General features: G+C 44.3%; 1 protein-coding gene across 1 annotated transcript; it reads right to left on the bottom strand.

Moving 5' to 3' along the window:
- Window positions 1–336: 336 nt before the first annotated feature.
- On the bottom strand, window positions 337–10,693 carry chrd (chordin). Its single transcript, XM_053507428.1, has 20 exons — window positions 10,295–10,693; window positions 9,086–9,189; window positions 8,775–8,901; window positions 8,309–8,449; window positions 8,110–8,227; window positions 7,488–7,575; window positions 6,988–7,129; window positions 6,713–6,850; window positions 6,519–6,601; window positions 5,852–5,999; window positions 4,736–4,842; window positions 4,321–4,606; window positions 3,953–4,197; window positions 3,458–3,571; window positions 3,067–3,361; window positions 2,751–2,807; window positions 2,384–2,487; window positions 2,017–2,274; window positions 1,448–1,541; window positions 337–1,327 (listed from the first exon to the last, which is right to left on the bottom strand). Exons 1-20 carry the CDS (start codon window positions 10,443–10,445, stop codon window positions 1,263–1,265), a joined length of 2,865 nt encoding a protein of 954 aa, XP_053363403.1. The 5' UTR covers window positions 10,446–10,693; the 3' UTR covers window positions 337–1,262.
- Window positions 10,694–11,192: the final 499 nt, after the last annotated feature.

Consider the following 11,192-nt stretch of genomic DNA (forward strand, 5'->3'; position numbering starts at 1 on the left):
GTTGCTAGGATACCAGATCTTCAGGGTTACGACAAGGACAGTCTCTTTATCTCTCCGGCAAGAGTTTTATTTAATGTGCTGTCTTTGTATTCTTTGTTACAGGTTTATATTTTAGATTCTTGGATGAAGCTTTGAGAAACACAGCACGCTCTTTCTCTCACAATGAGATCATTTTTTTCTGACCTTAAAAAACAAAGTACTATTACAGATCTATAAACTTTTTAAAATAACCAAACTCCTTCTCCTCAGACACGAGTCTAGCATCCCCTGATTGAGCAGCGTGAACAAGCGGCTTATTATAAAGAACATTTTATTGATTTTTTGTTTCAGCGCAGTTAATAAATACGAAATACAATATTCATCATAATAATCAGACAGCAAATAATTATAAAATATTACACAAAAGGGTTAAAAAACAAAACAGACATGTAATGACATCAGGTGCAACACGAACAGGCGGAGGCAAAGTCGGAGCTCCGCCCATTAATTAGTCAATCCTTTTCACTCGAGGAGCAAAACCTCCAATCAGGGGCTGCGTTACAGAACGAGATGGCACGGCTTATTGGCTGAGATGGGACTGAGATTTGCAAAGTCAAATAGGATAAAGATGAGAAGCACTGGAGAAACACAAAGTGATGCTGTACTTGTTAATTGTGGTGTGTATTGGAATGTGTGTGTGTGTGTGTGTGTGTGGCCGCATGTGTGTTTTTTACATTCACTCATTGCCACCCAATGAGTTTATGGCTGCCTGCACCTCGCCAATTTAACACACAAGCATGCTCTCACACACACACACACACACACACACACACACACACACACACACACATGCACACACACCATCGTACCACCCATCGTCAAGAAAATGTAAAGCATGTGTGTCTGTTTGACTGAAGTTTGCTCCAAAAGTCCAAAAAGAAAAAGTACAAAACGAAAGCAAAAAAAAAAAAAAAAAGCATTCATTTTTTTAAAAGTCAGTCACGAAGGAATTTTCTCCAGCGCAGCGGCTTGGTCCTGTTTCTCCTTCTTTCCTTTTGTTCCATGTCTTTCAACATTTGTTTTCCTCAAAGGCTCTTTTTTCTGCCTCACTTGCTTGTTTATTTCCATGTTTTTCCTTTCTCTCTTTCTCCGCTTATGTTTCTGTCACTTCTCGAACAGTTCGCCAGCGGCCCGCTCCAGAGCGGGATGGACAGACAGACGGACGGACGGATGGGAGGACGGACAGATGGACGGATGGGGATGAGGACAGAATGTGCAGGATCTCAGTGCCTCCAGCTCTTCTTTTTCTCTTCCATCTTCATCATTTCTTCTTCTTTGGTGAAATCATCTGTAAGGACATGATGAGAAAAACAACAGATGAGACTCGATTGTTTGATGAGATTGTTGTGTTTTCAAGTGGACATTTTCAGTGTGTGTGTGTGTGTGTGTGTGTGTGTGTGTTAGTTACCTGCACACTCAGGGCAGCACTTTCCCTCTCTCCGTGTAATGTTGCTGCAGCTCAGTAGTGGACACTGTTTCCTCTGACACTTTGTGACTCCGTGCTAAAAATCGAGAGGAAAAAACAAAGAATACATTAAAATTACATTTAAAATAAACATCCTAAATCCTCACAATACATCTATGAGCAGGCAAATAGTCTGACTGTAGATTTATATACAATTAAGTCTGAGTGTGTGTTGTGTTAGAAATGAGGGAGGGGGGGGGGGGTCAAGACTTTTACACAGTACTGTATTTATACACACAAGGCAACCATTTATAACGGGTTAAATGTATTTCTGCTTTTTAAACGCTTTTGACATGTTTTTTCTGCAGCACATCGCACCCTCAACGTCTCGCAAAACTATCATAACTATCAAAGCATCGAACCTTTCTGTAAATAGCGGAATTACAACTAATGTTTCTGTTTGATCAAAGTGAACCTTGTATTGTTTATTTTATCCACTACAGTAGGCGTGTACTTCAGCATGATCTCTGATTGACCAGCTCGAGCTCTCTGATTGGACAAAGCTCACTTACGTCACACCAGCACGTGATGCACTTCATCTCCCCGACCAGCGGCACGCGAGGGTGCCAGTTCTCGCTGTTCTGGTAGTAGTTTTTCCCGAACTTGCAGTGTCGCGGCCCGTCCCCCTGCATCATCTCACCCTCCTCCAGCAGGGGCGTGTCCTCAGCCGGACACTCCTTACAGCAGTCCGAGGGGTTGCGTCTGATCGGTCGGCTGCAGGTGAGCGGCGGGCAGGTGACTTTCTCGCAGTGCACTTCTCCTGTAGAGCCCTAGGGAGGATTAAATGAGATTTATTTTCACATTTTTGGTCACATGACCACATGATTACACACGGGTGGATCCCAGGGACTCAGTGCTGATTTAGGGATCTGATCTCACCTTGCAGGTGCACACGGCGCACTTGATGTAGCCGAAGGGCGGCACGAACGGGTGCCACACGGTGCCAGGGGCGTGCATCTTCTGATCGCCTTCGAAATAACAACCTGAAGAACAAACACAAACATCACGTTAGTCACGACCCAGACCCGCTTCCTTCACCAGAAACAATCCAGAGACATCACTCACTCAGAGACATCACTCACTCAGAGACATCACTCACTCAGAGACATCACTCCCAGGAGAAATAATGGATTAAGAAGTTTAATTATATGTAAGGTAATTAAAGTTCAAAAACTAAAGCCGTGTTTGACTGTTAGATGATAAATGTCTTTTCTTTGGTTTTAATTTCTCTTAGTTATGAGCTCACCTTCTGGATTCTCCTCGACTTTCTCCACAGATGTGATCTCCTTCGGTACTTTTCTCTCTAAGCGCAAGGTACAGAAAGACAAACGTTACCAACTTGATACTTAAAAACTTTCTTCAGCAAAAGTGTATGAATAAACACATCTTCAGTGACATCGGGTTTGGTTCTGGTAGGCCCGTCACCGAGGGTTCTTTAGCTTCACGAAACCCAAACATGTAACTGTTTCTGTAAATTCTGATCTCTTCACACTCATTCTGGTGTGTCGGAGCACCCAGGACGTTAAACCACGTGAATAATGTTACACTCGAGATCTTTTTACCGTCACACTCGGGGCAGCACTTGTCCTCGGGCTGGTAGGTGTGAGGACACGTCAGGGCGGGACACATGACCGGGTCACAGATCACCGTCTTCTTCTGGCACGTGCAGGTGAAGCAGAAGTTGTAATGCGGCGTCCAGCGGGAGCCGTGAGCGTGACGTTCGCCCTCGAAGAAACACGCCAGCGGGTCTTTCTTAAACGCTTCGGGGTCGCGGACGAACACAACGTCGTCAAACTCCGCCTCGTCCACCACGGCCTCGGCCCGGGAGCCGTGCTCACAGCTGTTCGGGACGTGGATCTGTGGGACGGGGACAGACACATTAGAACTGTTTCACTCTGTGTGTGTGTGTGTGTGTGTGTGTGTGTGTGTGTGTGTGTGTGCGCGTGCACTTACTCGGCCTCGAATCTCCCCCCGAGGATTGAGCTTGGTGCTGACTTGGATGAACGCAGTGCCTTTGTCTAAATGCTGCAACAATTCAACACTTAGATCCTTTAAAACCCCCTGAGCCTGGAGAGGTAGAGAGAGAGAGAGAGAGAGAGCGAATGAAAGAGAGGGAGAGAGAGAGAGGGAGAGACGTGAGACGAGAAGTTAATGAGATTGTATAACAATGAGCTGTGATGATTATACTGATATAAACAAACAAAACAATCCTGAAATATTTCTAGTGTTTATGCTGGGAAGGGAAGAAGCAGAGAGAGAGAGAGAGAGAGAGAGAGAGAGAGACAGGGGCATGGTGTGAAGGGATAGAAATATACCAAAAATAACATGAAATAAAGATAAAAGAATAAAGGAAGGGAACAAAAGATCAGAGAGAGGAAATTGTACAGCAAGGATGAAAAAAAGAAAAGAAAAGAACATTTTCCACACGGTCCTTGTCCTGACCCTGACCTGTTCTCCGTAGAATCCGGTGAGGAGGCGTTTGGGGCCGGCGTGCGCTGACTCGTCCATCTCTCCGATCTCGGCCAGGCCGTGCAGGTGAGCGTTCATCGTGGCCTCGTCGCCTTTCCCCAACCCGTTCACTACGATCTCATAGTGCAGGTGGCAGTGTTTATCCACCGTCACCCAGGCGTGTCCACCTGCACCTGTCCTCACAGGCGGAGACACGAACTCTCCAGCCAGAGGAAACGGCAGCTCTACACACACACACACACAAGGAGTTAGGAGTCAGAATTGCATGTATAACAGGAGTAACGTCATGTAAACTGCATTGCTGCTCTCTCTCCGTCTCTCTCTCTCTCTCTCTCCCTCTCTCTTACCATGCCGGTGCGACTCCAGGCCGTTGTACAGCAGCGTGCGGATCTGTCCCCGCAGTTCTCCCTCAGGGTTCTCCGTCGTCCCGATGTTGATGAACAGTTCGTTCTGCAGGAGCATGTGAATGTGCCGCGCCTCCATGCGTCCGTACGCCCCGACGGCCCGCCCGCCACGCCCGCTCGCCACAAACTCGCCCGTCACATCGTACAACACGCTGCGCTTGCTCCGTCTCCGCGGCTTCATCTCGATGGTCACGCCCACCACAGCGCTGGACACGCCCTCCACCTGGACCTGAAGCGATGTTTTAATAATCAATCGATCAATAAATCATTTATTTATTCATTGATTTACTTCTATTAAAGTGACACAAGCAAAAGGAAGGAAGAAGTCTGTCCATTAATAAATGAGAGAAACTCATACCTGGTAGTCAAGCGTGCCGTTGTCATGGAGTTGAAAGACAGCTGACCCGACTCCGCCCGTTTTTCCAGGGGTCAAAGCGTCACCACTGGACATCACACTCTGTAGTGCTGAGAGAGAGGGGGAGAGAGAGAAAGGTTATAAGCGTCCTTAAAACCTGAGTGTGTATGTGTGTGTGTGTGTGTGTGGGGGGGGGGGGGGGGGGGGGGGGGGGCAGTGAAAGACGAAGCGTTTGCATGCGAGATGAAGCAATTTTTCGTTCTCACAGCATTCTCCCACGTCTCAAATCCTCAGCCAAGGAAAAGCAATCAAACTCCGATTAACTCATCCAGCCAGTCAGGATGATGTAAACCCCAGGGAATTATGGGAAAGAGCGAGGGACAAGCAGGAGGAATGGTGGGTAAATTGAGACAGAAGAGAAGAATGGAGGAATAGAGAGAGTGTGAGAGAGTCAGAGAGAGAGAGAGTGAGTGTGAGAGAAAGAGAGAAAGAGAGGGTTTGTTTGAATTCTCCGCTCATAACGTCAGGTTGTTAATCACAGCCTTGGAACACTTGAGACTGCGACCTTGGCAGAAGCGGCCTCTGTGTGTGTGTGTGTGTGTTTCTACAATGATACACACACACACATGTAAAACCACTTTCTTCTCTGCACTTGGAGTCAGCCGTGTGCCGCGGTGTGAGCCAACAACAATTTATGACCGTCTGAATTTTTGACCTTTGACCTTTTGGCCTAAACAAACTCCACTTAAAAACACTTCAATTAATGTTCAGTCAGTCTGGGAGAGCCGCCTAGATGCGAGAACACAGAGAACCGCAGACGTCCTTATAGAGGAATGCTGAGACTCTTGTATTAATGGCTAAATCGCTTGCAAGACTTTAGCTAGCTACGCTAAGGATAAATCAGCGGTTAGCTCTTAAATAAAACTTCCTGAGCTAACTTTTGTTCTCATTAAACTGGTATGTTTTTTTAGCCAATTAGCCAATAAGATAATTAGTTTTAATCTCCGTCTGTTTCTGATTATTTAATTAGGAAATGAGCGAATGTTATTAGCCAGCAGCATCAACAGCGACTCGTCTACGTGCTGTGTGATTGGTTGAAGCTGTTTAATTGACACTTACTGTCACATGATCTCTTGCCGGTGATGTAGCCCGAGATGTGCATGGGGTCACGACCCTGTGTTTCCACGACGATCTGCAGCTGTCCGCGTGAAAGCCAGAAGAGCTCGCGACTGTTCAGGTCTGAGAGAACCTCAGCGAAGTCGGCATCCTGAAACACACACACACACACGCACATGTTAAGACTCATACACACACACGTCTCCGAGGTCCTATAGAATGTCTGGAATTACTTAAAGGCGAAGAAAAGCTAACAGGCGTGCGTGAGCTCGCTATAGGGTCTATAAATATTACAATAAATGTGTTTTATTTTAAATTTAATTAATTGTAAAATATATGAAAGAATATTGTTTGCAATCAAATATCCATAATGATTATTAAAATCCTTACAATATACTAAAAACATGTGTTTAAAAAACTAACCCGAACATTTCAGTTATTTGTAAGGTTATGAATGTGCTGGAATTTAAAAATATATAAAAAATTTTTTTTTTTAAATTTGTTTTTAATAGTATTTCTTTAGTTATTTATTTTACATTATTTAATAGATATTTTATTCCTCTGTAAAACCTCATACAAAGAATGTATTAGAAAGTGTGTGTGTGTGAGTGTGCAAGAGTATGCGTATGTGAGTGAGTGACTGAGTGTGTGTGTGTGTGTGTGCACTCACATTAGCAGTGACGTTAGCATGGATCTCTCGCAGCGTGTGCTGTCGATACTGCAGTCTGACGCGGACGGGCACGAGAGCCGTCGCTAAGGAAGAAAAGAAAAGTTATTTTTTGTTGAAAAACTTTATGAGAAGTTCTGTGTGTGTGTGTGTGTGCGTGTGTGTGTGTGTGTGTGCGTGTGTGTGCGTGTTCTCACCGCTCTCTGCAGCCTGGGCGACGCCCCTCAGGAGCAGGACGAAGTGCAGGTTGTTCTCTGTGTCACTCAGGGTTGCCATGGCGATTCCTCCCATCCCAGAGTTCTCCTCCTCCGAGGTCAGCGTGGCACTGAACGTCTCTGAGAACCGAAAAACACACCGACACTTTAACATCACAAGCGTTACACGGCGCACTTTACACGACCTGAGCCTTGAACTGTGACAGCATAACGTTACCAACTCATGAATATTTAATTATATGCAAATGAGCGCTGACCTGCGAACAGAGCCCTGTGTTTGATGATTTTGCCCTGAATCTCGTCTCGCCTGCCGTCCGTCACCATCATGGACACGCGCAGATGCTCGTCCTGAAGCTGCCGCATGTGAGACTTGGGCAGGTTCCTCCAGACACCACAGATCTACACACACACACACACACACACAAGGAAAAGTTTTCCAAGTTAGCAAATAACAAAAAAATCCCACAAAGCAGAAAAAAAAAAAAAAAAAACTGGTAAACAACTTTTTACAGCTTTCCACTTATGAAACTCTCATCTATGTGTGTGTGTGTGTGTTAAAGTAAGTGTCTGTAGGCTTTAAACAAATATTTAGTCAGCATAACATTAGAATTAGCAGTGACATCAGACAAGCATGGTGTTCTCTTTCCACACACACACACACACACACGTCTAAGCAGACTTGGCAGTGTGTTGATAATATAGGAGTTACAGTAGTTGGGGGTTTACTTTGGCCTCACACACACACACACACACTCACCATGTCTGAGTCGCCTCGTGGGACTCTGAACTCAAACGCTGTGTTTCCCTCCGAGTCGAGAAACAGAATGACACTCGGCCGGTTCATCCTGAAACACAGACAGAATTTCATCACTTAGTTATTATTTATTAGAATCGTGTTTAAAATGCAAATTTATGCTGATTATTTCTTTTTTAAGGATGTTGTGTGTTAAAAGAAACATGGACTGTATGATACAGTATATAACTTTAACCACATTAACCTTCTAGAAATAAACTCTTACTGTAGAAAGACATTTATTCCACTAATTATTTAATTGATTAATTAGTGACCTGCTTAGATTTTAATATTTTAATTTGCTTATTTATGTTTATGTCATTATTTGCATATAGCTAGATTTTTTACTATATATATTGTTATATATGTAGATATACTGTATATTACACATTAAAAGACAAATATAGTGGAAATGTGGAAGTAATATAAATAATACGTTATGCATGTTTATATATATAATTTATAAATGTATTTATAAACAAATTAGCAAAAACTATTAACATTTAATTTGCTGGTTTAGTAAAAACTGGTTTTGTTTGACATGAGCGTGTGTGTGTGTGTGTGTGTGTGTGTGTGTGTGTGTTACCTCTGATATGTGATGGAGAAGGCAAGGTTGGTCCTGGTCAGAGTGAAGCGAGCTCGTGCGACTCCACTGGAACTCGGTAACCACGAGTCGGTCACGCCGGTCAACAGCGCCACGAAATCTACACACAACATCCCGTTAAAGCATGCTCATGTGTGTGTGTGTGTGTGTGTGTGTGTGTGTGTGTCTCTGTGTGCGTTACCTGTCTTGCTGTCTCCCCCGCTCAAGTGCTCGGAACTGAGATAAGATCTGTCGTTGTAGGACTTGTGCAGGTCGTCGTCTTTCTCCTGGAAAAACTCAAAACCGTCGAAGAGCGTCTCAGTGGACTTCCTGTCTGATTCGCCTGGGATCACACACACACACACACACACACACACACACACACACACACACACGGAGCAAATGAGAATTGGAAGTAAAATGATTTAACATTATTGTAAGTACTGCACAAGCACTTGGCTTCTCTCTCACTTCATCTGTCCATCCCTTCATCACAGCCAGGAATTTTCCCAAAACACACACACACACACACACACACACACACACTTTTTCCACAGAAACACAAACACTGTCCATGACAGGGCCGTCCAAACACTTTCCATTCATTCACTGTTCATAAAAAAACATACACTTTGTCAGGTGTGTGTGTGTGTGTGTGTGTTTTATACCTTTAGGACATGTTTTACAGCAGTGTCCAGGCAGCAGGACCGGTTCGTCACAGTTAGGTTCGGGACAGTCCTGCTTTATGTTCTTACAGCTCACTTTACCGAAGACTTTTCCACGTCGACTCTTCTGCTACACACACACACACACACACACACACACATTATACAACCTTTCAAACTGGAATTCCTTTGTGCATGCCTCAGAAATGAATCAATGGAATATGTGAAATGGGATGAAGTGTGTGTGTGTATGTGTGTATGTGTGTGTGTGTGTGTGTGTGTGTGTGTGTGTGTGTGTGTGTGTGTGTGCTTACCGTTTCACAATGACACATGACGCAGTGCATCACACCAAAAGGATCGCCGAGGTCAGGATGCCACGTGTCCTCCAGAGAGTAGAACCTTCCTCCGAATGAGCATCCTGTAACCATCATCATCATCATCATCATCATCATCATCATCAAAACATCGTCATCATCATATTTAGCATTTTTCATAAAAACCTTCATCATATGATCATCATCATAATCAAAACCATCTTCATCATCCTCATCATTATGATCTTAAAAACCATCATCTTCACCACCTGTATCATCAAACAATCTTCATCATCATCCTCAAGATCATCATCTTCATCATCTTCTCCATCTTCATCCGTATTATTTAAGGGGAGAGTGAGTAACATTACCGAGACGCTGTGTGTGTGTGTGTGTGTGTGTGTGTGACTAACGGCTTTGTTTTGTTGGTGGGTTTTTTGGTTCAGATGAAGAACGTTTCGGCGCAGAGTCTCGTGAGACCGGAGTGAACTCGAGTGAACCCGGCGCCTCACGCACGCAAAACGCGTCACGCTCGCGAGCGCGTCGCACCGATTATTCTCAAACTCAACACACACACACACACACACCCTAACTAGTGCACTTTGTAGGGAACAGGGAGATGATATGAGGGTGTTCAGTTGTACTGCAGGATTCTCCAAAAGGATAATAATAATAATAACAATAATAATAATAACAATAATAATAACAATAATAATAACAATAATAATAATAATAATAATAGTGCAGCTGGATGAGCTTCTGCTGGTGGAACACTTGAGGTTTAAAGCTCTTCCAGGAAGCTTCTGGTTTGGAGCTGATGTGGTTTTAATGCTCTAATAAAATCACTGTATTTAACTCTGAGGGCTGTTTTGGAGCTGCTCGGGTTCCTGGAGGAGCTTCACACACATACTGTGCAAGATCTTCCAGGAAACTGCTGACTTTTCCTTTTTTGGGAGGAGGGGGGCTGTTATTATTATTATTATTATTATTATTATTATTAATGTTCCGAGCTGATCCGAGCTCTGATGGAGAACTAATGGAAGCTGCAGTGATCTCGGGCTCCTCGTGCGGCTCCTGGAGAAGTTTGAAGAAGTTCGGAGCTTGGAGTTTGAATCCGTTTACACTCCTGACTGTCTGAACGCCGAGCCGTGTGTGTGTGTGTGTGTGTGTGTGTGTGAGGGATAATGATACCATCTCTGCAGCACTTACCGGACACTCCTTTGGACGGTACCAGCTCTCTCTCGGGCTGGATGGGCAGCGGCGCCCCGGACTTCATGCGCGAGGCCTCCGCCGACGGTAAGCGCGCGCAGCTCAGCAGCACCGACAGCACGGCGGCAAGCAGCACGCGCACACTCTCCATCCTGCCGTCGCCTCCTCCTCCGTTAGTCGGTTAAAGCACAGAGAGAGAGAGAGAGAGAGAGAGGGAGAGAAGAACTTACTGAGAGAATAAATCTTCCTCTTCCTCTCGGTGCTCTCAAACAACCTGCACTAAAACTATAGAGATTGAAGATATATAAAAGTTGTGTGTGTGAGTGTGTGTGTGTGTGTCTGAGCTAAAACCGAATAAAACCAAAAACGCTGTAAAACAGTGAAGAGCTCAAAAGCTTCTGCGTGCCTGACCGTCCTGCGCGAGCGCTCACGAGCTTATAACCGGAGCAAGAGTGGGCGCGCGCACGAGGAGCGGAGGGAGGGAGGGGGGGCGGGGGTGCGGGGCCCGGACCGAGCTCGTGAACTCTTTACCTGGTGTGTGTGTGTGTGTGTGGTGTGTGCGCGCACCTTCAACACTAATAATAATAATAATAATAATAACACTAATAATAATAATAATAATAATACGACACCATCATAATTATTATAGTTATTTTTCCGCTAATTAATTTCCTTTTGCGTTTCTTTCTGTTTCTCCCTCCCTCTATTTCTTTTTGAGGTCTTTCTTATTTTTTCTCCCTGAAGATTTTTAACCTCCTCATCACTCACATCCTAAACACAAGCACAATAACACTACTCCTAATAATAATAACAGTTATTATTATAATTATTATTACTATTAAATTCAAATTTTATACTACTACTAATAATTTTATTATTATTACTATTGTTATTATTA

Source organism: Clarias gariepinus, chromosome 11 (genome assembly GCF_024256425.1).
Source record: "Clarias gariepinus isolate MV-2021 ecotype Netherlands chromosome 11, CGAR_prim_01v2, whole genome shotgun sequence".
NCBI classification, from domain to species: Eukaryota; Metazoa; Chordata; class Actinopteri; order Siluriformes; family Clariidae; genus Clarias; species Clarias gariepinus.

What these genes read in the sequence shown, in the direction of transcription:
- chrd (XM_053507428.1), bottom strand. Translation starts at nt 10,445, where the DNA reads ATGGAGAGTGTGCGCGTGCTGCTTGCCGCCGTGCTGTCGGTGCTGCTG. An exon ending in ACGGCACGCTTGACTACCAG is followed by an intron (nt 4,607 to 4,735) that starts GTATGAGTTTCT and finishes ACATCGCTTCAG; the next exon opens with GTCCAGGTGGAGGGCGTGTC. An exon ending in GCGCCGTGTGCACCTGCAAG is followed by an intron (nt 2,275 to 2,383) that starts GTGAGATCAGAT and finishes AATCCTCCCTAG; the next exon opens with GGCTCTACAGGAGAAGTGCA.